Source organism: Habropoda laboriosa, unplaced genomic scaffold, assembly GCF_001263275.1.
Source record: "Habropoda laboriosa isolate 0110345459 unplaced genomic scaffold, ASM126327v1 scaffold83, whole genome shotgun sequence".
Lineage (NCBI taxonomy): Eukaryota > Metazoa > Arthropoda > Insecta > Hymenoptera > Apidae > Habropoda > Habropoda laboriosa.
Window position 1 is genome coordinate 25,070 of NW_017100179.1, and position 27,808 is coordinate 52,877.

At 38.5% G+C, this 27,808-nt stretch overlaps 3 protein-coding genes across 5 annotated transcripts in view; all 3 read left to right on the top strand.

Annotated features, from left to right (window-relative positions):
* Positions 1–5,234, top strand: part of LOC108579001 (yemanuclein-alpha) — a 6,669-nt gene extending 1,435 nt beyond the window's left edge. Inside the window, 11 exon segments of the mRNA XM_017942426.1 lie at positions 704–820; positions 910–1,011; positions 1,095–1,358; positions 1,434–1,590; positions 1,695–2,133; positions 2,197–2,397; positions 2,551–2,586; positions 3,101–3,214; positions 3,291–3,470; positions 3,550–4,440; positions 4,528–5,234. Of these exon segments, the coding sequence (XP_017797915.1) occupies positions 704–820; positions 910–1,011; positions 1,095–1,358; positions 1,434–1,590; positions 1,695–2,133; positions 2,197–2,397; positions 2,551–2,586; positions 3,101–3,214; positions 3,291–3,470; positions 3,550–4,440; positions 4,528–4,927 (2,901 nt within the window). The 3' untranslated portion in view covers positions 4,928–5,234.
* Positions 5,235–6,738: 1,504 nt separating this feature from the next.
* On the top strand, positions 6,739–7,973 carry LOC108578998. Its single transcript, XM_017942424.1, is given in 4 exon segments — positions 6,739–7,262; positions 7,264–7,308; positions 7,472–7,738; positions 7,823–7,973. Coding segments are annotated over 4 exon segments (987 nt in total).
* Positions 7,974–8,726: 753 nt separating this feature from the next.
* Positions 8,727–27,808, top strand: part of LOC108579003 (cAMP-responsive element-binding protein-like 2) — a 26,784-nt gene continuing 7,702 nt past the window's right edge. The window contains exons 1-3 of one of the 3 annotated variants that reach the window (XM_017942430.1): positions 10,067–10,160; positions 24,681–24,739; positions 24,825–24,933. In XM_017942430.1, coding sequence (XP_017797919.1) covers positions 24,701–24,739; positions 24,825–24,933 — 148 coding nt within the window. In that variant the 5' untranslated portion in view covers positions 10,067–10,160; positions 24,681–24,700. Of the gene's footprint in view, positions 8,910–10,066; positions 10,161–24,680; positions 24,740–24,824; positions 24,934–27,808 lie in introns of those variants that run through there. The other 2 variants (XM_017942429.1, XM_017942431.1) reach the window with 2 other exon arrangements.

Sequence of the window (27,808 nt, forward strand, 5' to 3'; positions counted from 1 at the left end):
TATATATTACGATATTTACATTATTTTGTATAAAATTTTTTTTTTCTTTTTTTTTTTTTTTTAATGACATATTTACAATTGTGTAATTACTGTTGTACAATACAATTTATTTTAAGTATCGTTTACAGTGCGAAGTATTGTTTGAATTTATTGACAATTGTATTTTGTTGGGATCAATCACTCTTTGTAGCGTCCTTCGTATTAGGAGAGCAGAAGATAACAGGGAGTTACGCGTCTCAAAAGAAAGAGCAACAGTGACATTCTGTTCGTAGTATGTACTCCTGGTATGAATGGACAGTTTATGCCCTCTTTTGAATCAATTTATCCTTCTTTCTCGTACTCATATTTCGGAGTGTTAATTTTAACTGCACAGTATTTTATGAACATTTAACGGACAAAATGTTATCTCGTTTAAACATTTTCTTAATAAACATATTGCACGTTAAACGATCTGTATTTATTTATTTCAAATACGACGTGTTTAAATATTTGTATTTTGCAAGTAGAAATATTGCAAACATGATGGATCGCGTGCATGCGCAAAACATCGACTGTTCTGTAATGTTTAATAATATAGTGAAAGCGCGCGTTGAAATTGAAACGGAGCGCGGTTCATTGTGGGTTAGGAGGTGATATCCGATTAACGATCATAGACGGTGCAGCATATTCAAACGTGGAATAAATGAATTAATTTATTTTACAGAAAAAACGTAGGAAAGAGGTGAAACAAGATGAAAATACAACCAATGGACTGTCCTTCGACGATGATGACGACGATGACAAACTCCGAGATATGGCAAGACGGTTCGAGGCGAAATATGTATGTAAAATGTAATTTAAAAAAACTTACTATGAATATCGAATATGTTAAAATCTATTCACTATGTACTACTCGTTCCATTCTTACAGGGAACATCTACTATAGGAAAGAAGAGGCATAAATATAATGATTATGTAGATTTGGGTGCTGGGTATGATGAAAATGATTCTTTCATCGACAATACTGATGCGGTATGTAATATATTTAAGTGTTATTATCTTTAACGATGCGTATTTTATAATAATATACTGTGTTTTATTTCTATTTATTTTAGTATGATGAAATTGTACCAGAAGAGATGACCACAGCACATGGTGGTTTTTATATCAATTGTGGAGCTCTTGAGTTTAAAACAGCAGAGCGACATTCATTAGTTCACAATAATAATAACAATAACCAGAGTAATGATGAGGAAAGTAGCGAAAGTAGTGAAGAAGATACAGAAGATGTAGATAGTCCCAAAAGATCAGACAAACGACATATTAGTTCATCGGATGAAGATGATACTGAGGATATTACTGGTGATCAACCAAGAAAAGTACAAGGAATTTTAATACGGTGTAATTTACCTCTCTGTTGTTATCTGCTAAATGTTTTTATTTACTTTTTATAGAAGCAAAAGATAGATGAAAATGGTGAAAAGAAACAAACTAACGAAAATGTCATTAAAAAGAAGAAACAACCAAATCCCCAAGATCAACAGAACTCTCAACAAGATGGAGATACCTTAAATAGACGAAAAGAGAAAGGAGAAACTACAGATGCAGAAGGTGACATAGTTGCATAAGATAAATTCTTAAAATAATTGGAATGTTATTGTAACGTAGTAAGGAGAGTAAAATGCTACAATTGTGAACAATTTTTATAATTGTAGTTTCAGAAGATCAAGAAGACAAGAAGAAATTAGATACACAGAAAATAGATACGCAAAAAAGTAAAAGTACATCAGATAAAAAATTTGATATAAAAAAGTTTGAAAAAAAGACTTCGAATAGTAATGGTTTTGATGGAAAGAAATTAGAACTAAAAAAATTAGGTTGTAAAGATAGTAATATTGATGATGCAATAGAGAGTGTAGTTAATGCTGCAAGAGTTGAGGATGAATCAAGTAGAGATACAACAGATTCTGGCAAATCTCGTTGTATAGGTACAGAATCTGAATGTGATGATATTGATAAAGAAGGAGCACCATTGCCTGATTCTCTTCCAGAAAATGTTGTAGAAATAGTTAATAAGTTGAAGGCACGTGCCGAAAACAGTAAAGAAGGAAAGACTAAATTTTTCAATGCATCAGTAAATACGTTATTGTTTAGGTAAGTAATTGTGATACAATATTTTATACTTCGTAAAAATAAACATTAGATTTTTTATTTCAGTCTAGAGAAGAGGTTGAGGATGCTTTCACCTCAAAGTTTAAGGTTAGAAACGTATGGACATCTCGCACGATTCTTACCATGTAGTAAAGTAGCACTTCAAAATAGAGCAAAAAAATTGTTTGTGCAGGACCTCGAATATAAGACTAAGGATCTTATACAAAGGTAGTCTCATACACTATCATGCTTGCTGAAGGAAAGTAAGTACTTTTTACAAATTTTTTTTATGTCAATTAGGGACCACTGGTAATTAATAAAGAGAATTAGATTAGAGATAACATTCTTGTGATTTTGAAACATAAATTATGTGCTTGTAAAACGTTGGATGGGAACTTACTATACTTTTTTATTTCTTAGTCCTCCTATATACTGGAAAGTATACCGGTACTGTTGGTAAGGTGTCCCTCATAAGAGGAAACCTTTTCTATTTTCACCTTTCCAATTATTCTTTATCTTCCTTTTCTTCGACTTTTCTAGTTCTTCCTACTCTTGTTCATGCTTACATATATCTGCTATATTAATGTTTTATGCCCTTAATGGATAATTTTGATATCGTCATATATAAGGAACGAACAACCTTTTTTAATTTTTCTTTTTTTATTGCTCTTATTGAGATAGCGGAAAATACGGGGCTTTTTATCATCAGTATCAGTGTTTAGTTTTTCATAAGCATCATCCTTTTTGTCAAGCAATAAAGTTTTATGTTTACTGGAACTCAATTTAATGACTACATGTACACTGTTACATATACTTTTATCTAGGAATTCATAATACATTCTTACACAGGAGTTTTCCAGATCATGGAATTTTATCACGATAAATGCTGATCATCCTTCTTTATCATCGCCGTGTTAAATTCTTTACAATTTATCTTACTTTTCCTTATTTACTTTTATTTCCATTTCAGTGAAATGGAGGGATCGCCTGAAGATATTGAAAGTTCCGATGATGAAGATGTTTGTGAAGATATAGATGAGTCTGAAATTCCTAAAAAACGATTCCCTTGGACCGAAGAAGCGAAGTAAGTTTTTCGAGCTGGACTTTAGGCACATCTTGAACAAGAAAGTTCGTATACTATTGTTATTTTTTTTGTATAGAAAACTTGTTGCTGAAATTGCAAGTTCGAGGATTCAATGTTATAATGTTTTGAGACCAAGGAAATTAAGTATGTACTCTTTTGTTGGATCATATATGGTTGATGAAGTATTACCATTATGGCCCCATAGATATATGACAGCGCACGCTTTATTAAAGTTTGTTGGAGAAGCTGAACCTATGTAAGTAGTATTCTAAATTTAGAATAACTATAATTTTATTTTAGGAAGTGTATAGTATAATAAAATGATCTGATTTCAGCTTGAAAAAGAAATCGAAAAAGTTAAAAGAGGTTGGTAATGGTAATACCGCTAGTTCTGAAAGTGCGATATTCAATTCTGCAAGGACTGAACCATCAAGTATAAGTGCCGCTTCTTCGCAAGAAAAAGTTATAGCAAGTGCGTCTAAAATTCAAAATATTACGGAAAATTGTACGAGTTATGTAAAACAAGGAACTACAAAATCAAGTGATAATATAGAGAAAAAACAACATAGTATAAAAAATAAGGATAAAATTAAAGATATCAATTTGGGACAGCACCATGAAAACTTGGCAATTGCGTCTAGCAATTGTGGCAATTCCACTCTAGGAAAAATTTCTGTTGTGCCTACGGCTCAGTTGATGGCTCAAAAACCAGTTAAAAGTCATGTGGAGATCAATTTGATGGATTTAGGTAATAGTTCTCTTTCTATTACACCGGTTAATGATTTTCACAAATCATCTACGAAGATGAATGAAAATAAAAAAGATGTTGTTTCTATTACCGCTTACTCTGAAACTGCAAATGTTCTTCCAAATACAAATGAAGTGCCTCAAAGTGGACATCATTCCGTACACAGACAGGAAGCTTCATATTCATGTACACAATCACAACATTCTAATTATTCTACATCTAATCAAGCTTCTTCTCATTCGAAACCTGTATCTTTAAAACACAGACTACTACACGAGAACACTGATACAAAAAATGATAAGAGATTAGAAGATAAAGATATTGATTTGCTTATTAAGACTGAAAAAAGGGATAAAAAGCGAGAGCGATGTGTGGAAGTTAAACATAAATCGCACGACGTTAAAAAAAGGAAAAAGGATCAAAAGGTATTAGATAAACAATTGGGACATGTTAATTCAGATGTAGTGCCTATACAACAACAACCACAGCAGCAGCAGCAACAGCCACAGCAGCAGCCACAGCCACAACCACAACCACAACCACAACCACAACAACAACCACAACCACAGCCACAGCCGCCACTTTCGAAAGAAGAGCAGGAACAAAGACAAAACGAAGAAACAATTGCTGCTACTAATTACTTAAGTCAAATCTTTAATGATGATGCATCTCCAAGAGGAATGTCGGATAAGCGAAAAGATGCGGGACTTATCTTAGAAGAACCAGTGGGTAATATGATACAACCAACCGAACAGGAAAAAGACGTTCAAATGGTGATGAGATCGTTAAAGGAATTGCAAGAATTACAAGAAATGAAGTATTCACCGAATAATTCACCAGTTAGTAGTAATATACAGAAACCTAACAAGTCGAATACACAATGTGCTACTTACCAAGATGAATATTCACGCTTATATCTAAAAAAAGACATTAAACTAAAGTCTAAAGAAGATTCACAATGGTAATATCAAACAATGTGCACTATAGACGTAAATTATGTTGAACAGGATGGAAAAGCCAGTGAACAGATAATAATTTCATAGAGACCTATAGGCGGACTTTTCAGTAAATCTGTATTATTTTTGATGAGAAAAAAAAAAATTAGTGTGAAACTGAACTTCTTCCATTACTACAAGTCGCGTTATTATCGACGACCAAAACCATATGCAACTGATAAATAGCGTACCGCGATCGCATTGTATCGCACCAGTTTTTAAATATTTTAACAAACCGCCAAATTGTGTAAATATATTCATTCGTAGGAATTTGAAAATGCGCGTGTACAGAGTAAGTATAAATTATGGAAGTATATTAATCATATAGACACTTGTAAATAAGTTAGCGTCCATTCATCGCCGTGAATGGGGTGGTTTGTGAAGATCCATTTTTTATTTGACGGCGTATTGCTGCTTGACAATTTTAATACAGATCTACCAACAACTGAAAGTTATTGGTACGCGATGGGTCGTGTACTAACACAACGTTGTTTTATCAAAAGTAAAACGGAAACCTAATTGTGCTTCTTTTAATTTTATGTACTGCCAGGATACAGGGAGGGGTGGATTAATAAATTTATTTTTTATAGTACCTAACAATACCATGGCCACCCTGAATCACCGAGCGAAAAAGAATGTTTCGAACGGTGTTCCTTTTGCGCACGAACGGCAATTTTGATTTTGTAATATAATACAGAAGAAAATGGTAATTTGTATGTCTGTGTCTTTTTGGCGTATATTCGGAATTAAAATCGTCTGCCTTCCAAATTGTTCACTTGTAACAGTCATATAGGCAAGTCATCTAATTCACTTTATCGCACGCAAAATGGATGTTACAGCAAAATGGCGAAATGCCGTACATCTTTATACTATTTATAAAAAAAAAAAAAGAAACGAGAAATAAAATGAAACATGTGTTTAATGCATTTAAGCATATATACTGAACGTTTTTAGAAACTTCAACTGAAATAGTTATTGCGATTACAAAATTGTGCTTACAAATTACAAATCTGTATAATTGGTACGCGGCTTGACTAAACGGTTAATTTTAATAATCGGAGTGCAAGAGCGAATGTGCGTGAAAGTACTGTTTAGAAAGAGCTACGATATTTTTGGAACACAAAGATGATTAGTGATTGTATTATATACCATATACCCTTTTCCCCTCCCATCTTACCCTTACGATACTTAGAGTATGGTTAAGCGTCTTGTACAATTCTTCACCGAGAATTTCCACGAAGACGACTTAAAATATAAGTTTTGAATATTTTTTACAATATCTATATATTTCTTACCTTTACCTTTGTCCGAAAAAGAACTATATTGCAGATGTGCCTCTAACAATATTCGTAAGTTGTAAATATTATACGATATACGAATAATTTATTTCAAACTTTTTTTTTGTATTATTTGTAAGTTTTAACGCAATTAAAAAGATTTTAACATAATGAATGTTTTAAACAGAATAAAATTAGAACAAAAATAAAGATGACACAAAGTGTTTCTATTATTACTAGTTCTCAATAAAGTGCATTAATTATTTACGATGTAGTAGTTTCAGTTTATTCGTTTTGCTTCTTTGTTCGATGGGCTAATTCTTAATGTGTAGAACCGAAAACTCTTGAAGGTCGTTCCTTAACTATCGATCCTACGGATCTTTCGATCTGTGTACACAGGATGCATTTAGTTTTGTCGCTGGAACAAGGTCGTTTGCTTCTATATAATTGAGCAAACTCCATGGAACAAGAAACTCAATATCATATACGTTTGCTTTCGAAAACATGTCGACTTTAGTTTGGCATATTGTGTTTTTGTTTGTTGTTCGACATAGTCTCTGTGCTTCCGATTCGATTGTTCCCCAGAGTAAGGTGCAATCGATATCTTCTTTGTCGGACAGTATCGAGAAAAAAATCGATACCGAGCACGTAACATTTGACGAGGAGAAGGCGAATAAAGAAAGCAACTCTGCTTATAACACAGGGCAACTAGGATTTAATGAACGCAAGCGGGATGAAAAGAGATACGACGAGCAGGATACAGCTCGTAAAGGGCACGGCAAAGGAAGGCATAGTTCAGGAGAATCTGAAGTCGTCGATCATGAGAAGAATTCTTTTGAAAGGCATGGCGGTGGATATTACAAAAAAGGGCATCACAGGACCGGTTTTAGCAACAACTACCATAAAGACGAGTCGGGAAATAATTCAAGCTTTTACGAGGACAGCGATGACGAGGGGGGCCATAGGTCGTCAGGGAATAGTGGTGGTTATTACGGGCAAAAATCACAGGACACGTTTAGAGACGGCAGATAGGGTAGATAGGGCAGAACAGGGAATATATGACAATAAGCAAAAGTAAGTGTACCAAGTGTATAGTATGTTACTATGTGTCCAGTGTACAGTAACTAAACCGAGAATATGTATATGTATATGTATAATTTGTACGATGTAATTACTCATTTTATGTATACGAGAGTAGAATATGAAAAAATTGAAATATCGTTTTGTCTTATATTAGTTTTAATGGTTATTACGATCGCATCGGAGGTTATAATAATGATCGATACAAAGAAGATAAAAGAAACTATCTGAGAGATGAAGCAATACGTTCCTTCGATAAGAATGGCGGAGAGATATATTATCATAGAGAAAAGTATCATCCAATTATTTATCGTAATAACGATCATATACCGTCATTCGGATATTCAGGTTATTACGTAGATACATTACCAGGGGGCTATTATAGAGAAGATCCCATCGTTATACCTCGTTCAAGAGATTATCGGTAATTCCATATTATCGCTAAGACTGTATTACATCAGTTGAATTGTATCGAACACGTAATTGTTAACAATTTGTTTATTCTCAGATACTTTCCACATCGACGGAGGAATTATGACCAAAAGTTATACTACCCTCGTAGGGGGTATCACGAAGGAAGTTATCAAGACAATTTTTATGACAATAGACGTTTGAGCAAATACAGAAATGCTTTTCATAACGGATACTATGGATTTTAAAATATAATTTTATAATGTAACAAATGCAAAAAATACGATGATTAAAATGTGAATTTATACATCTAATAATAAAAATGTGTTTTACGTTTATATTTGTTCCGAACAGTTTTAACTTTTGATGTTCATTGCAATATAGAATACACCAGAATGTCCACCATCAGCATGAATATAGGGTACGACAAAGCCTCTGCAACTTTATTGCATTCATTATGAGAACGGCACCTTAACTTTGATAACTTTGCGGTGATCATAAATTTTATACGAAGATGTTTTTTTTAATGAAGTCGTTTGTAACTTACGAGTGGTATTTGGTTGCATATTTACGGTGTTATCGTAGAAAGTAAAATGCAGCATGGTTAAATATACGTTAAAAGCGTTCGTACAAGTCCGTACGATCCAATTATATTGAGGATCAAGTTGAGGCTTTTCGCTCATGGTGCAATATTTTTGAAATTTTTCGTCACAATAGTCTTGATTGTCATTGACAATTTTGAAGTCAAATAATGATTTAGATGAAAAATTTTGTATAAAAAAAGATTTTAATTACATGGTTATGTTTGAAGTGACATCCTGTTTAAGAATAAACGGAAATTTCAAATGTTTGAATTTTCAAAAATTTGAAATACGTTCTACTACTTATCGACCGTCAATCTTAAAGAAGTTGCATAGTGTTTCGTCATATTGTCGCGAGTGGCGCTGTTATCAGCGATCGTGACGTAATACGAAATACTCGACAGTCAGAGGTCTGGGGGTCTGCTGTATGACCTTGCAGTGTTTGTAAACAGACACACGTTGCCGTTGCAAAGTGTTGAAGACAAGACGGAATCGCAATCGAACAAAGCGTGTCGCGAAGGATTCTCTTCAAGAACTTCGAAAAGAACTAAATTCGCAACAGTCATGGAGGTGGAGCCGATGTGTATCGTGGAAAATGAAACGGTGAGTAGACAATTTGTGGAAACGATGAAGTGACAACGTGCTCGCGTGATGCAAACTGCCATGAAAAGTAGGCAACAAGATTACGCGCGTTAAACAGATTACACCATGTTGTGCAAAGAGGGCGCGCTTACAAAATGTCGGGTTTTTCGGACTGTATATTAGTTTCGAATTGATGACAAAGGGCGTTGTTTCTTTCGTTTGACGTCAGGACCTGTAAGATCGAGGGTTTGGCAAGGGGTCGTGGGGTAGGGGGGACAAGCAGAACTGAAGGGTGGCTGTTTGCTTGTGTGCGCTCCTTCGTGGTGTGTTCGTATAGCAGAGCTGACGTTCGATGTCGCTGTTTCCCGTTTCGTACTTTCGCATTTTTGTCGACTGATCGCGCCACGTGTCGGTGGTTTTCGTTCCCTCGATCGTCGAGTGATGACGTTGCTGTCTGTAATCAGTCATGTGACCATCAGGCGCGGAATATATTGGAGTCCGTTCCGATAAGAGATCGCGCGGTAGTTAACGTTCTTATATACATTTATTATGCAATTAACTATACGAAATTTCACGGTTCTCTTGGAAGTAAAATGAGAATTACATCGTCAAGGTTTGTAACTTGTTGTTGTTCTATCTATTTAACGGATAATGTCCTACTACACTAAGAAGTTGAACACGATGGTCGCTATAGTTCGATTCGGAAATGCTATATTGTAAAGTATTCGCTATGTTATCACAGGTTACGGTTGTTATCTCTGTTCCCATAACGCATAAACAACACTGATTGCGTTAACTGAAGAGTAGTTATTCGCTATTGCCTAACTGATTCTATCACCAATTCAGTGTCCAAACATTTAATTATCGAACCTTCGCGTAATACGAATATTCCTTTAAATGCCTAATCAAATAATCATTTATACAACGTAATTCACAATTGGAGATCTTACAAATGACGAGCTATTACGAGATAAAAAGTGCAACTATAATTTATCCGTAACGAATTAACACGAAACTCAAGTTTAATTATTTCGATCGAATTATCCCGTTCTAATGCGTTCGTAAAATGAGGCACGCGACTTGCTCGTTGATTCGAAGTAATTTTAAAATCAGTGTCGTGAGTTTCTGTAAATCGCCGTTACGCGTCGCGGTTGTCTTTTAATATTACCGGTTGCACCGTTCGGGCACCGGTACCGAGCACCACGTCCCTGAACACAGCGTTTTAGCCCGTCAACTGCGCAGTTGACACAGCTCGCACGTCGCGTAGCACCGGTGAGTTTTCTGTAGACACATTTTACTCGCTTTTTTCCTTTATCTCGTAGCCTCTTGGACCCCGTCCCCTTTACCTGCATACCTCTACACGTTCATCTCCCTTGAGTCAGCCGTGAAATTAGCTCCGTTTTCCCTGAACGCTTTATATGCACACCATTTTCGAACGATACCCTGTTGATTCTATCCCGGTTCAGTCGACAGTACGTACACACGCATTTTCGCCGGTATACACCGTGATCGTCGATACACGGTCGCGCGGATCGTTTTAAATTCCCCGAGTACTCGACGGATCCATTTCGTCGTGGTTACGTTTGAAATGCCGGTCGATCGTGCTGACTACCGTTAGACTTTGTCGCCCACACGCGACGCTACTGCGCAATTCGGCGGTACGCATCCATTGCGAGGGAAAACTGTGCCGTTAATACACGAAAAACTCCGCTAGATGCGCACCATCTTATGAGAAGGCTGTTCTCTCTCACCACGTATATTACCACTTAGACGATAAATGCTTTTGCGTTTCAACCATTTCGCGCATCTTTCTGTGTCTCGTGACCCACTTGACGTCTAATCCTAGTCCAACCTAACCGTCCAATCAAATTTCACGCCACTCGTGTTTTCCAGCTTTCCTAGTGTTTGAAAATATTTCCACGTAATTGGAGTAGGATGACCTGGATACTTAGCGTGCATAAGTAACACAATCGAACTATCGTTGCTCGTTCGTATGTAACAATTGTAATCGTAGAATTCCTTTTACACTTCTAACCATCTCACAGCCAATTAGAATTTCTTCTAATTTCGATACTATCGAAACGTAATCGTTGCACTCTGTTTCTTTCGATCTTGTTCGAGCGTGCGTAATCGTTTCTCCTTCGATTCTCTATTCCTCGCGATTGCCTCGCCAAATAAGCAGAACGTAGAGTCGACATATTCCATTGGCATTACTTCGTTACCTCGCAGCTAGATCCGTAGGATTTACATTCCGGTACGAAGCGTGTTTGCAAACACTTTTCGGATCGGGACGTGCCTCGTCTGACGGTTACGAGAGGAGGCTCGATAGGAGGAGCCTAGTTGTTTGCTCCGCGTCACTGATAAGTATCGAATCGCGTTTACAAAATCAGCGTATATCACGAAAATATTCCGGCCGGGGAGTAATAGGGCGGCGGCGAAGGCTCGGATGGGAAATTCTTGGCAAAGGAGAATGCGGTTTCGTGGCGGCCATTAAAGGGACCGAAAGAACGGTGCAATTTTCATAACGTTTCCAGCGTGTTTCCTACTATTTATTGTTTGCAATCTGTGTAAATCTGTCGTATGCGTAGAATTTGCGATTCGTGGTAGTGGAATGCTCGGTTAGAACAGATTCTCGAGCGTACCAGCGGGAACAATTTGCAATTAGACGAAAAGAATCGCGTTTAGAAAGTGTTTAAATACTTGGAGATGGTAATTTATTCGGAAAATAAAGTCACCCGTAGATCCTCAGACGTCTCCTACACGATCGTTAGGAGATGAATTGCCGGTAGGTGGAAGGTGTTTCGCAGGTAATCTCACCCGGTCATTGTCACTTCTATCCGCGATCTCGATACGCGTTTGCGAAGCAATCGAAGCGTGGCGAATGGGAACATCGTCGCGGCAGATGTTCCTTCGCCCCTGTAAATCTCTCGCGACGGTTGCTTATCGATACGGCAGAGAGCATTCACGTTTCACTCGATAGAAAACTTTATCTCGACTTTCGTACCGTAAATCCTCGTAAACTTGTTACATTTTCAAACTTATTACGTCACTTACGATATCGTTACCTATGGAATTCTGCGCTGTAAGTTCACCGTGGATTTCAATAATTCGCTTGGAAACGGAGAAATCGATCAATTTGCGAAACGGTTAGAGTGATTCGTATCGTTATCGAAAGAAACGTGTCGGGGAAAGAATTTTTTCCATGTTAAAGAGCGGGAACGTGGGAGCGTTTGAAAGTCAACAGCGGCAAGTTAGGTTAGGTGAGAAACGGAAAGTTTCACCGACGAATTTAACGCGGGAAACGAGGATGGCCGCGCGCACACGCGAATTTACGGGATTTTCGTCGGTGGTGGCGCTTTGCCATTGTACTCGGCAAACCACCCTCGTTCATTGTTACGCAGCGGCGGCGGCGGCGTTGGTGGCGCGGTTGGAAAATTACGAGCTTCCTTCGCCTCCTCCTTCCTCTTTCTCCGTTCCTCATCCGGTCGCGTTTGCTTCTCCGGCGAACAATGACGTGGAAAAGCCCAAGGAGGCTTTTACGCGCGTCCCTGGTGTCGCGTCGTTCTTTTTTTTTTCTTTCCTCCTTTTCTTCTCCATTCGCACCTGCTCGCGCGACTGCCGCGTTTCTATCATCCACGAACGCCACTTCAGTTTCGTATAAGCACTCGCTGTTGACGTGTCTTTTTTAGAATGTTTTTGCTCGAAGGAAAATTTAAGAAATAACGTTGGAACATCTTTCGTATGTATTAACTACTTGTTTTGTGAGCTTTTTGATGGGTGTTTCTTTTAAGGTTAGGTATTCGTTGATTTAGTAATGTTTCTAGTGGAAATTTTATATTTCATTTTAGTGACTTTTTTTTTTTTTTGGTTAAAATGGCTCAATTTTAGAGTTACTTTTTGTAGATAGCTGAAAATTAGTGATTTTTCAGATATATCACTTTTCGAACAAATCGAGGATATGTAAAATATTCGTCATGTTATATCGAGACGTGAATCATCAATAAATTCAATACTTGTAAAAATAATACAATTGTAATTTGAAATTTAGCTCACTTCTAGAGTGATATTTCGTAGATATCTGAAAATGATCGATTTTCGAGACATATCACTCTTCTAGCAAATCGACAGTGTTCCATAATATTCGATAAGCTATACCCAGACGAGAATTGTTAATTCGTACAACAGTCGGGGCGATACTTAATATCCTTCGATTTGTGTACATCGATTTTTCACAATGCGCGAGAGTCGCGCGCGATTCCGTGGAAAAAGGCGCCTCCCGTCCAAGTCGCCACTTCCTCTCTCGCGAGAGATTCACTTTGTATGTAGGTCATCGTTGAAAGAGCGCCGGAGGATCCGTGCAACCTTCGGCGAACGGAGGTAATAATAAGGTTGTGGCGCCTGGTGAATCCGGTAACTGCGTTGCACGCTCACTCGACGCTTTTGCGCTTTATAAGCGTATGTCGTAACAGTACCAAACAACACGAGCATTATTCTTTATATTGGAAATTCACAGGGTCAAATTTCAAACTTGCTCCGTCGTACAATTTATTAATAATACTCGCCTCGAGTATCGCCAGTCGAATGTTGCACGGTGTCGTAGTTTCAGATATCTACGAGATATCACTGTTGAAGTAGGCTAAATTGAATTTATTAATTTTCGTCTTTATACATGCAGTTTGTTGAATACTGTAGAATTTATTATCGAATATTATTTAATTTTATTCATTCTAATGTATCTAGGAAATATCGCTCTAAAAGTGAGCTTTATCTGAAAGAGCGTTACAGAAATTTCAATTGTAGCTTTTAACAAGGATTATGCCTGGACGTAGCTTCTTGAATATTATATACATGGTCGGTATGGTAGAAGCGTGACATTTCGAAAATCGTTAATTTTCTGCAAAATATCGGTGTGAAAGTGAGATATTTCTATCTGAAAGAGATAGAATTCAAATGAAAATTACAGTATTTAACGAGAGCAGTGTTTTAACTCTTTTTTGTAACAGTAAGCAATACACATAAACAGTATTTTATCGGAGACCCAAAAAATCCAAAGACTATTACCTAAATTGTGAAAGAAATAAAAAGTTTCTTTCGTTGCTAAATGTTTGAGTAATAATTTCGAGATATCTGCAAAATATCACTGTAAAAGTGATCTATTTCTATCTGAAAATTGAAATTACACTATTTATCAAGAATAGTGTCGTAATTCAGAATAGTTCTGTTTTAACCCTTTTCTTTTATATAGTAAACAACACGCATAAATAGTATTTTACTAGAGACCGCAAAACCCGAAAAACCATTATGTACCTAAATTGTAAAAGAAGAGAAATTTATTCATTGATAAATACTCGGGTAATAATTTCGAGATATTTGCAAAGTATCACTGTAAAAGTGATCTATTTCTATCTGAAAATTACTGTATTTAACCCTAGAACGGTCTTCGGGTCTTTTTTGACCCACCGCCTTTTTATATTTTTAGTCACTTTTGCTGTTATCAAGTTTACGTTCCTTGTCATTATTTTAAACGTTTATTGTCTAGGTTCGTATGTCGCGTTGGAAATAAAAATTATTAAACGTAAGGTCTTAGGTCCTTTTTCACCCAAAAGTCTTAAGTGTACAGACAAAACGAAGACCGTTCTAGGGTTAACAGGAACAGTGTTGCAACTCGAAATGGGGCTATTTTAACCCTTTTTTAAAAACAGTAAACAACACGCATGAATAGTATTTTACTAGAGACTGCAAAAATCAAAAGACCATTACCTAAATTGTAAAAGAAATCAAACTTTTTCATTGCTAAATGTTTGAGTAATAATTTCGAGATATCTGCAAAGTATCACTGTGAAAGTAAGCTATTTCTATCTGAAAATTGAAATTACACTATCAAGAATAGTGTCGCAATTCAGAATAGTTCTGTTTTAACCCTTTTCTTTTAAATAGTAAACAACACGCATAAATAGTATTTTACTAGAGACCGCAAAACCCGAAAAACCATTATGTACCTAAATTGTAAAAGAAGAGAAATTTTTTCATTGATAATTACTCGGGTAATAATTTCGAGATATCTGCAAAGTATCACTGTGAAAGTAAGCTATTTCTATCTGAAAATTGAAATTACAGTATTTATCAAGAATAGTGTCGCAACTCAAAAGAGGGCTGTTTTAACCCTTTTTAAAAAAAAATACTAAACGATACACACAAACAGTATTTTACTAGAGATCCAGAAAACCAAGGACCGTTACCTAAATGATAAAAGAAAAGAAACTTTTCATTGCCAAATAATCGAGTAATTATTACAATATAATTCTGCCAGAAAAAAATTTCATCCAGATTTCCCGTAAGCTGTATAATACTTTCACCAGACGACGCCGTACACCGTTGTTCATTTCCTCCAACGAATCCGCGATTTTCGCGATACTGAATTGGCCGCACGGTAGAACTCCGTCACAATAAGACGAACCCCGTACGAGTCGGGAAACGGAAGGTGTAAGAAGGCATCAAAGGTATTCGACGTACCTAGGTACCTCTTACCGAAGACAAGAGGGGTCTTTCGCGGTGATTTTCAGGTATTTCGTTCGCCCGTGTAAGCGTTGTTATGAATTTCCGTCGGAATCGCGGACGGGAGCGTAAGAGGATTCCGCGTAACTCCGCGCGCGTCTACTGAATAATTGAACCTCGCGGCAATCTCCTCTGCCGCTGTTCCGTGGAAGAATAAGACCCGAATCGGCGGTATATTACGGTCGGAAAGAGGGAAGTCGAGAGTCGTAGATTCGTAAATGTGCAGTGGCCTCTCCCTCGAGAGAGAAACCGCTTCGATTCTCCTATCCTCGTCTCGTCTCGTCTTATTTCACTCTCGGTGACTCATCGTCATCCTCGATCTCGTCAATGAGAATGAATCTTTTTTTGGCGTGGTGGACAGCTTAACGGAATACTTTGGCAAATTTCGATAGGGTATTTCACGACGCATAAACAGCTTAAAATTAGCCTTGTTAACGAGGGATCACGCGGTGCTCGAGGTCAGTGCTCGTGGGAAAATAGAAGAGGTGAAAAAAAGGTTTATTCGAGTCAGAATTGACGAGGGTGGAGGGAGAAAGTAGTTGGAAAGGAGAGAGGAGGGAAGATTTTGGAGGAATAGAGGGAATGAACGGGTGGAAAGGTGGCTAACGCGTTTAAGAGAGTCTCGCTAAGGGACTACCGGAGTAATTCCGTTAATAATGAAAATTAATTGAACGACGAGTTCTTTCCGTGAAATTTCAGAGTGGTCTAGTTCTAGTGGGATAGGGACGGAACCGTAGTTGAAGCTATACCGACGAGGGTGAGACCGGCTGAGAGGGGGCGGTTCTTCGTGCACCCTTTGTAATTAAAGACTTTCCACTTGAAAGGTGATCGTCCGAAAGTTGTTCCGGCCAAGTAGAAGGAACGGAGTTCGCGCGTTAACTAATAACACTTTCATCGGTGGTTTCGAATTAATCACGCGTTTTTGGGAAACGTGCTTTCGAAAATCACGCATTTCCAAGAAAATCATCTTCGAAAGTTAGGCATTTTCAAATAAGCGTCTTCGAAAATTACGAATTCCCCAAAAAACGTTCTGAAAATCGCGAATTTCCTAAAAAGCGTCTTCGAAAATCACGAAATTCCAAATAAGCGTCTTCGAAAATTACGAATTCTCCAAAAAACGTCGTCGAAAATTACGAATTCCCCCAAAAACGTCTTGAAAATTACAAATTTCTAAAAAAAAGCGTTCTGAAAATCACGAATTTCCAAATAAGCGTCTTCGAAAATTACGAATTTCACAAAAAACGTCTTGAAAATTACAAATTTCTAAAAAAAAGCGTTTTGAAAATCACGAATTTCCAAAAAAGTATCTTTGAAAATAATGCATTTCCTAAAAAATGGCGTCTTTGAAAATCAAACATTTCCAAAAAAAAAGTATCTTTGAAAATCACGCATTTCTCAAAAAATGGCGTCTGAAAATAACGCATTTCCCAAAAACTGGCGTCTGTAAATAACGCATTTCCTAAAAAATGGCGTCTGAAAATAACGCATTTCCCAAAAACTGGCGTCTGTAAATAACGCATTTCCCCAAAAATGGCGTCTGAAAATAACGCATTTCCCAAAAACTGGCGTCTGAAAATAACGCATTTCCCAAAAACTGGCGTCTGTAAATAACGCATTTCCTCAAAAATGGCGTCTGAAAATAACGCATTTCCCAAAAACTGGCGTGTGTAAATAACGCATTTCTCAAAAAATGGCGTCTGAAAATAACGCATTTCCCAAAAAATGGCGTCTTCAAAAATCACGAATTTCCCAAAAAATGGCGTCTTTAAAAATCACGAATTTTCCAAAAAATCATCTTGGAAAATCAAGCATTTCCAAAAAAGCGTGGCTTTCATTTGCGACAAGATTCGCTCGTTATTCCGCGAAAATTTACGCAGAAGAAAGGAAGGCGAAAGAAAGACTCGCGTAGATTGACTAGAATCGAAGAGGAACGCCGGATCCGGTGTGCAAATACTTCATTACCACGAATAAAAGTTCACCGGATACTCGAAGGAATTTTTATTCACGGATTCTCCTCGATCGTCCTAAAGTTATTTATATTTCAGCTTTGTCTTCCTCGCTTAATGAACTTACAACGTCTCAAATGAGCACCATAGTTATTCTCCTCCGGCCTCTTCTCGAATTTATGATGTAATTGCTCTCTTTTTGTACTATCGTTTCATGGAAACGGGAGATGGATAAAATTCCCGTGGTGTACTATAGGAGGCTTTGTAATAAGAGTTTTAACACGTTCAACTCGGGGTGACCCACCGGTGGGTCACAATTATCTTACACCGTGAGGCGGCGTGACCCCTTTGATGGGTCACATTGCCACGAGCTTTCCAACAATATAAATGAATCAAACTTTGATAAAATGTATCAGGTCTAGAAATGAATTCTTTGCGACTGTATTCACATAATTGATTCGAAACCATCGCGATGGTATTATAAGCTGCTAGAAAAATAGCAAAAGATAATCAACAATAATGAAAGAAAAACATTTCTAACATTTTTAAGAGATACAATTCTTCTCCAAGAATTGTAAATTCCGTTCGATAATTTGAGTCGCTAGTAACCCAGTTTTAGTGGTTGATGCGACGTTAAATAAATAAAATTAAAAAAAAAAACTAATGAAAATTATTTCGATGATTGGTCTGCTTTCATTGTTTTTAAATGAAACTTTGATTGTACTCAAAAGTCGGGAAGAATTCATTTCTACACCTAGTAGATCGAGGTGGAGCAGAGTTGGGCAAAACGTAATACGATTAATGATTGAAAATTACGATTAATATAAAATCCAATTATTAATCGTCACTACTGATTACTAAATAATCAGTAATCGTTGATTAATGAATAAGAAAGGAATTAGAAGTTGTTGTAATCAATGTTCGTGATTGCTTTATTAATTATTAATCGTGAAATGATTACATTTTTGATCATGATTTAATCTGTACTTTCGCTGTAATAACGACACTGTGAACATTTTTTTAGAAATATATTTACTTTTTACATAGTTTTACATAGAAAATCCTTAGAACAAGTGACTTATTTATTTTCAGTGTAATTTGCTTTTAATACAACTCGCATTTCGAACATTTCGTATAAAATATAATTAATCATTGAACGATTTAAAAATTACCGACTGATGATTACAAATTACAGAAGGTAATCACGATTACTGATTTATCTCAACGACGATTGACTGATTAATGATTACAGTTACTGTGATTACATTAAATAATCGATTGCAAAAGAATTAATTACTGCCCAACTCTGAGGTGGAGGATAGATAGAGGTGTAAAGTTAACGACGGTGCTCTATAATGGTACCTGTTTTTCTACTTTTTACGTGTACACGTTATATCCTAATTATGAAACGTGATACTGAAAAATGAAATGAATTAGCGGAAAATTACCGACAACGCAAAAAATAGCTGTACAAAACGCACTCCAGAAGAAAAATGTGTCATAATTATATACCGACTGATGAGCATGAGAATGAACCTCGGGTTGAACGTGTAAAGAAGAGGTATAGTTAGTGGAAGAAATATAGCGAGATCGTAAAATCAGTCAGGCGTGAAAGTTTACATGTTGGTGCATGTCGATAAGCAAATTTTCAGAAATTTGAGAAAATCAGGCCTAGAAACTTCTGTCAGGACCGCATGAAGCATGCTTTAGCCTTAATTTAGTCTCAATTGGAAATATTTCTTCCACAGACTATACACGACTCCCATACATCCAAAAATAAGCAAAGTTTGCAAACTTTTTTCATAGCTAACATAGTAAATGAAAAGTTTCAAATTCATCAGAGGATATAAATGCAGCTTTCAGCTTTTTTCTCCAATTTTCAGAAAGCAAAAATGTTACAAAATGGAGGACTTATTCACCCAATTGCGAAACCTCACGAAAACGTAGCAGAAGTGGTTTCGCAATAACTCCTCCATTTTGTAATATTTTTACTTTCCAAAAATTGTCAAAAAACCTGAAAGCTACATTTACATCCCCCGGAAAAATTTAAACTTTTCACTTAATATCCACCCATGAAAAAAATTCCCAATATTTTACCCCTAATATAGTCCATAAATGCAATTTTTAAAAATTATTTTTTTCACTTTCTATATTGCGTTATCTTTTCTACTACCCCAAAAACATTTTAAATAACGGGAGACTTATTTCTACACGCCTAGGAATTAACAAAAGAACAAACAAAACGACGGTTTTTGGCACATCAAGTTGAGAAAAATCCGAGCATTAAGGGGTTAAATAAAGTGGGCGTGGCTTGCGGTACAGCGTTGGAATAAAAAATGTAGATGAAAGGTAACAAATCAAGGAGAAGCTTCGGATAAAAAAAAAAAAAAAAAACAGAAAAGTCTCAGTTATCAGACAGGAGTGTAGAGATCTAGTTATCAGGACCGGGTTGTTGGTTTTTCAACACGTTCCAGTATCGAGAGACAGATTGCCTTTGACGCGATCGGCGGCCACGCGTCGGTCACCTCCGCCGGTAGGTTACATATAAACCGTGTGGCGCGTATGTTACGTGCCGTGGCCGACGAGTCGTGCGCTCACGCCGCTAGATTAAATCACGCTTCACGCGGAACGAGGAGAGCCTTGGCACGAAGCGAGCCGCGTAACGCGTCCTTTGGCGCTCGAGAAATACGCGTAAAAGGGAACCGGCCGGCGAACTGCGAAACTACAAAGCCTCCGCGCTCGATTGTGTACAGTGTGGTTTACGAGCTTCCGGTTCTCTACTGTGCTATCTAGCATCCGGCTAGATCGTGTCGATGTAATCTCTCTCTCTCTCTCTCTCTCTCGTATCTCTTCGCGGTTTTTCCAACCTTTATCTCGTGCGAAAAAATAGAAAAAAGAAAGGGTCTTGTTTGGTTTTATTTTTGGAAATTATTAGGTGCACTGTTAGGGAGGAGGAATTTTTCTAAGTTCTCCGGGAAAAGATCTCACGATTTTTGGGTATGTAGGTCAGGCAAGCTGTTTTAACTTTTTTTATAGCCAGGATTTTGGTCCACTTTATCGTCCAATTTTAGTAGTTTTCTGGTATGAAAATTCTGGACTTGAAGCAATCACAGACAGGAAATGTGCAAAATAACGATCTTTTACCGAGAAGATCAAATATTTTATGTGAGAAAATGTGCAAAAGGATATCTGGTTATTGACATAAGGGTTGAAGAATTACGTCTGTAACGGATACTAATTTCAGATCAAATTTTATTTAAATACTCAAGTCACGAAAGGGTTAACACCAGAGCCAACACAATCTCCTCGCTTTCTTCTATCTTCGCATGGGTTTTCAATTGCTCTTCTAAATCTATCGCAACACCTTGGTGTTTCGCAGAAAGGGTCGAATTCCTTAAAATAGCTAGAAAAATTGAGAAAGTCGACGACCGAGGCATCGATGACAAAATGATACAATTTACAGCGGGAGGAGCGGCGCGGCGGAGCAATATGTTGCGTCGTGAAAGCCCGAAATATCTCGGGGTTAAAAATAATACTAAAACTGACTGGTAGGGACGAAATAGCAGAAGCTTCGAGTATAGTATAGAGTCGGTCGGAATCGATGGGTTACAGACGGTGATAGACGAAGCCGGAAACGGTGGAATCGTTCCCCCCCGACGATCGTGGATACACGTCATGCCGTGTGAGATTGTCAGGCGCAGGGATGATGGTGCAGGTAGCACGCGGCTAGCGATAGGGGCGCGGAGTCAGGAAATCGACGGAAGTGTCAGCATCAGAGTAGAGGTTTGACGGGTTTCTACCCTTTCTGTGCTAGGATACTCTTCTCCCGCGCCGAAACGTGACCTACAAAATGTGTCAAAGTACGTAGCAGAACTGATGGTTAATGCAATTTTTCTTGGAAGATGTTGCGGTCTGTATATCGCGATTCTTTCGGTACAATCTCGCTTACAGTTGAATGCGACGGTATGGAGAGATGCTGGGTATTGTGAAATTAATTACTCAAACCTGGTTGAGAATAATGTGAAACTGTTGAGTAGATACTTGAGCCTTAGTTTGAATCTGTTGACTTCCGTTTGAGCCTTAGTTTGAATGTGTTGACTCCCGTTTGAGTCTGAGTTTGAATGTGTTGACACTTGTTTAAATGTGAGTTGAAATCTGTTGACTATCGTTTGAGCCTTAGTTTGAATCTATCGACTCCTGTTTTTCGACTCTCGTTCCAGTCTGACAGAGATCCAAAAATGGAACTTCTTGTAACCGGAATGTTTCTTTAACACCTGTATTATGCACGTGTGAAGTTAAAATTTATAAACCATTTGCGAGTTTATTGCGAGTTTATAGCGAGCCAATGGTCGTTTGGCACCTCGGTGTGATAGCCAAAAGTGACTAATAAATTTTATAACGATAATCCTGTCAGATCGAGGCGTCATCATGTTACAATCCGGTTGCAACATTGTCTCCTTCTTACGTCTCTTACGTGTTCGCAAGTTAATTATATTCTTGGCTCGTACATACGTAGACTTCATGATCAAATCTTTACGCGAGTTCCTCTCTCTCTCTCTCTTCCTCTCTCTCGACTCGTTTCCTGTATCTATTCTACTCATCGCGGAACATCAATTCCATTTTCTACCCACAAAGACCGGCGCGCTAGAAAAGGGCAGAGGGGTAAGATAAGAGAGAGAGAGAGAGAGAGAGGAGAGTCGGCTGAGCAAGGGAGAGAGAAGCAAAGAAGTCGGAAGCGGTCGAGGGAAAGAAAGAGGATTCGAGGAGATTTAATACCAGATAGGATTGAGAGGAAAGGATAGGGCCGAAGGTAAACAGCTTCCCTAAAAGGGGGCTGAATTTGTATTTTGTCACCCGTGAGTACATGCATAGCTAAGCCTGCGGCCGCCGCGTCGCCTCTGCTCCGTCGCAGCAACCGTGCTCCGGGGACGTGTAAATTTTAACGGGTCGTGTGGAGGAGACGCGTCTACGCCCTGCGTCCTGCGTTCTACCCTCTTCACCCCTTTCTTTATCTCTCCAGGGGGCACCAGATCCTCGGTTCACCCTCCGACAATTCTACTTCGACCGCTTTTTTCTCTCCTAGTTTCACCCGTTCAACCTCTTCCACGCTACTGGCTGTGCAGCGTCACGCGGAAATCATGGTCGTCTTTGTGCAACAAGTTATTACCGATTTTTCGGAAAATTTCTATTCGTAATGTGCACCATTACTATTAACCCTTTCCACTCCATGGCGCTGCTATGGCGACATTCGTGATTACTTTGGAGAACTTTACAATGTAAAATTCAGGTGTTTTTGTGTTATTAAAATAATGCAAATTAACATGAGAAATAGAAATTTTGTTTTTCGAAACAAAACTTTGGGGTTTTAAAAGTTTTACTGCAAAAGTGTGCTGGAATTGCTGGTCGATCGAATCAAAAAATACTCAGTGCGTAAAGGGTAGAAAAATAAAAAATGAATGAAAAATTAAACATACTAGGCTTCTCGAAATTTGGAGACGTTTCGTTAGAGCGCCTATCCGTTTGTCTATCCATCGTTGCGTATCAATTTTGATACGCAATGACGATACGCGATTAATTTTGATACGCAGCGATGATACGTGATTAACCCTTTCGCTGTTTAGTCCGTACGGGCAGAGCGGGATCCGCTTTGTTTAGTCTATCCGTTGCGTCTTACCGCTTAATTCGTTTCGTTGGAAACGAAACAAAAAAGAAATCCGGAAACAAAAAGAAAACGAAGGGAAACGAATAAGAAAAGATACACGGTATTATTGCGAAGAATGCAACGTTGGACTATGCATACAGTGCTTCAAAATTTACCATACTTGGACTAATTATTAGAATATCTTTAGGAATAACAGTGAAACACAGGTAAAATATGTTTTTTTTTCGTATTTTTATCATAAATAGAAGTAATACTAATTATAAAAAAAGTCGAACATTTTTTCACCGCTTTTTGTTATTTTAGTGAACAGCGAAAGGGTTAATTTTGACACGCAACGACGCAACGCAAATGGATACGCACCTTCAGATCTGCACCTTCTCACTGCACTTTTCTTTTTCTTTATCTTGTGCAAAAAGATCACGTTACAAGCCCTCACGTTTCACCTCCTTCCAAACAGATCACCAAAATATCACTTCATCGAAGCAAACAACCATACGCAAACTACCCCTCCCACCGATATCTCCACATCACATCCCTTCTCATCTAAAGTAAACCGTGCTACCCCGAGATTGCGGCATAAAATTTCCAATTAAACTATCTCACCCCCCTCGAAAAAAGAGCCGCGTAAAAAACCGAGGCAGTAAAGCAAAGTCAATTCTCGTAGCAAGGTGGTTAAACAACCGACCCGCGGAATCATCTTCCATCCCAAGCTTTGAGGATGTAGTAGCTTTGACTTCGGAGTAACGATGAAGGGGAGGAAAAGTTGCGTCTCGATTTACGAAACGGCCCATACGCGTGGATGGGCGCGTTAGAAAGTTAAGTGGGTAATGATCGGGAAGAAAAGGTGGGTCCTCTGTGCTTTTTCACACATCGACTAAAACTCTCGCCGCTGGGAGAAGGGACGGTTGGCTGTGGCTCGAGCAACGCCCGATATATAGAAGCTTCTCCCGCGGAGCTTTTAGCCGGAGCGGAGCCTCTCCTCTCCACGTGACTCAATAAGCTTTTGTTTCCATTGAAAACGTTGGACGTTGTTCTCCGCGCGCGCAGGCTCCAAGCAACTCGTTTGAGATATTAATCAGCGGCAGGAAGAAACAACGGATCAGCCGGGAATTACGCCGCCGTGGGGACTCGCATCATCCGCTTTCAGATCTCTCTCTTGCTCTACGTTACGTTTCCGTGTTACGACTCGAGACTTGAGTCGACTACCCGCTCTGTACAACATTTTTCCCGCATGGCTATCCCCGTACTTTTCCCGCAGCAACTCCTCTTCGGCTATCTGTTCAGCTTGCAAATGTATTTTGCAATTGTTTGTGACGGGCGGGATGGGGCTGGTCCCGTAGTCGTAAACTTTTGTTGCACGCGTACCTCGGAACCAGCGTTTCCCGCACCTTTTATTCCTCGCAATTTTACCTGTTAGCAACTGCTATTCTCAATGAACTGTTTTAACTGCCACACGAATCTTCTCTCTCTCTGTTTTTCTTGTTTTGTTTTCGCTGCTTTTTCCATCGAAAAAGCGCGACTATTTCTGGCGCCTATTAACCCTTTCGCCACGGCAGATTTTAGATGGTATACGTTCGAACGCAAAATTTCCGTCGTGTGACCGTGTTAACGTTTGTTTCGTTGAATCAGAGGTTGGAGGTGCGCGAAGGATGAAGTCGAGGATTGAATTAAGGTGGAAGGCGAGAAAGGTGCGAACGGAGATATTCTCAAAGAGCTTGGATGCATCGAGAGCGACACGGAAGGGTTCAATTTGGTGATTTCTTTTGATTGCAGGAGGGATCTCGCGGTGATCGGAAAGAGGGGGGTAAGAGGGGACGCAAGCCCGGAAGGAAGGCGTCCGAGAAGACGGACATGAAAGCCAAGCTTGGTAAGCAGCTGCTCGGTAATAAACTTGAATTTTAAACGTTAAACCTAATAATTCATTACCTTCTCAATTTTTATCCATGCTACTTTCCCTGAAGAATACACGTCCAGTAAACATTTCATACAAATTATTTATTTACTTCTACGGCAAGATTTTCCATTAGATTACACAAGAATAGGTAAACACTACAGGTATTACAAGAAGTACTAACGGACGCAAATTCAAAATGAAAAATTTACAAGACTCTGTCAACATGTAATACGAAGGAGTGAGAAGTGCCGGTTCGCAGTTTCACAAATCCGGTGTGTAAAAGTTTGATGAGTATCTTAACTCTTTGAACTCCAAATTTTTTTTTAAATTTCCTTTTCAACAGCTCTCTATTATTTTAAGAATTCTATTTAAAATGCACTTTAGAAGACGTTTGGTCGATAGGAACGAATTTGAACAATTTCTTTTACTAATTACATCGAAAATAGCATTAAGAGTCATATATGCGTGTACCTATGCTCATCCAGGTAAAGAAAATATTTCAAAATGTAATACATATTTAAACTGGCATAAAAATTACTGCGAATAAAACTGACGTCAAGTCACACTCGACAAAGGAGTCCAAAGGGTTAAATTATCAAAAGTTTTACAGAGAGAATTTTTTATTACAATTTTCCACCGACCTAACTGGGTCATTCGGCGAACGTAACTAATGCGAGAAGGTCAGCGATCCTTCAGATTACAAAGAGAATGGGTGTGGTAGAAATTGTATATTCCAACAGATCTACCCTTTTTTATCAGATTCACGCCTTCCGGGCTAGCCTACGTGAAATTTCACGACGCCATAACCGTGGCCATGTAAATCAAGGGTTGGTAATTTCGGGTAGCGTTCATGTTCTACGTATTTCCAAGGGTTCGTTTCGCAGTAAATCGTCGTTTCCACGTTCTAACTGCCCTTATTACCATGCTACCGTTAAGAAGTCGAGTTAGCGGCGTATTAACCGGGGAAAACAAGGTGTAACCGGCGCGAGTTACACGCAGGCCACGTGAGAAATGTACGGTGGTCTGATTGCGAAGCGTCGAGCGTCGTTTCCTCCAGGTTTCCCGAGACCCGTGACACCCTACGCGAATGCTTATCCCTCGGAACGAATGAATATTTATGGTGGGTCAACTCGACGGTGCCGGGGAACCGATGTTCCCGATGATTCTGCGCCCAAGACGAGAGATGGAAGGATGTGTTTTGCAATTCCATCGTTCGGGAAGCTTCCGAAGACGTTGGCGATGAAAGCTTTCGGTGCAGCTGTGCTGTTCCTTCGCCGTCCTAACTACTTTCGCTTCGGTAATTTTAAAACATTACTCCACCCTCCTTGCAAGATTTTCGTTCGCTCTTATTCGTTAAGGAAAGTTCGTAATCAAGACAGCAGGTTTCTCGCGTTGTACCTTCTACTTCCAATCTTACGAGCTTTTCCCTCCGCGTTTTTCTTCCATTTTTCACGTCGGTTAGTTTCTTGGTGGGTTTTTTTTTTTTTTTTTTTTTTTTTAAGGAACACAGCGCAGGTTCACGTATGAACGCGCGAGGAAATCGCGCAGACGAAACTATCTTTCCCGGTTGGGATCCGATGTTTCAGTCCCCTTCTGCAACACAATTCCCTAGCTTCCCTTCTGCCTGTGCACATTCGAACTGGTTTCTAAGGTCGGGCATGGAGCAACACGGACGAGCTTTAAGCTCGTTTTACGACCGACCAACTTCCGTGTCCGCAATCCCGCGCGCTCGCTCTCTACCCAGCTCTGCGGCCGAATTCCTCTTATATTCTCGTTCACCGCGATTTCGTAATTTTCTATCCGGTTCGTGTAACCTTTCCCTGCTGCCGCTGAATCGACGTTGCTCCGCGAAGAAGCCACCGTTTGTCCGTGTACCTCTATTTTGAGTGGCTTTTGCAGTCGTAATTTCTCCTGATTGCTTTTTCCCCCTTTCTTTCTTGGTGAACGTCGTGAATCTGGCTTTTCCCGAATTTTCTTCGTATGCACACCGTGGAAGAAAAGTTATGATTTACTTGTTTGATCGCGTTACTATCGAATTTCCTGTTAATTTTGTCGTCGATGTGAAATAAGTAGTTGAACAGTGGTTTATCTACTTTCAGCTTCTAATGTATAGTCGATGGAAGCGACATGCTGAGGTTTGAAAATTAGAAACGGTTGTTTAGAGGAGATAAGGCGCTCGAGCTGAATTTAAGATCGTTTTGATGGCAACTTGGAATTTATTTATTTTTACGGGAAGATTTATCATTAGTTTACGAAGATAAGTAAGCACAAACGGGCGCATATTCAAAATGAGAAAAGTACATTATTGATTATAGTATATTTAAAAAAATTATCTGTTCGACCCTTAACCCTAGAACTCCTAAGGGGGAATTCCCCGAACTCACAAGTTGAACAATTTTAAATTAGAGCCACTTCCCTTTCGCGAAAAATTCTCAAAAAATTATGTATCATCCTGTACACATTTAAGTTTGATATTCAGAAGTCGCCGTTGCTGTATGAAGAACATATTATTCATAAGAAAAAGAAAACCAACTACACGTCGTGGCACTGGCGATCACGCGAAGCGAACCCTTCCCCTTTTTTATCTCCAAAGCATAACAATCTATCGCAGAACGAAGAATCAGACTAACTAATAGGAGAGGAACGATGCAGCATTTAATTTTATGAACATGATTCCTACTTTACTATTCATGTTTTATCAGAAGAATCATATTCTGAGTAGTTTCATGCTAGTACACTATTGTCCGATGCTGTCTTATTCTATATAATTAAAAATAACTAAAATGTAACTAAAAAGTTCTTACAAAATATAACATGTTCAAATGTTATAAAAATTTTTTCACCAAATTTTTTTCAGGGTAAA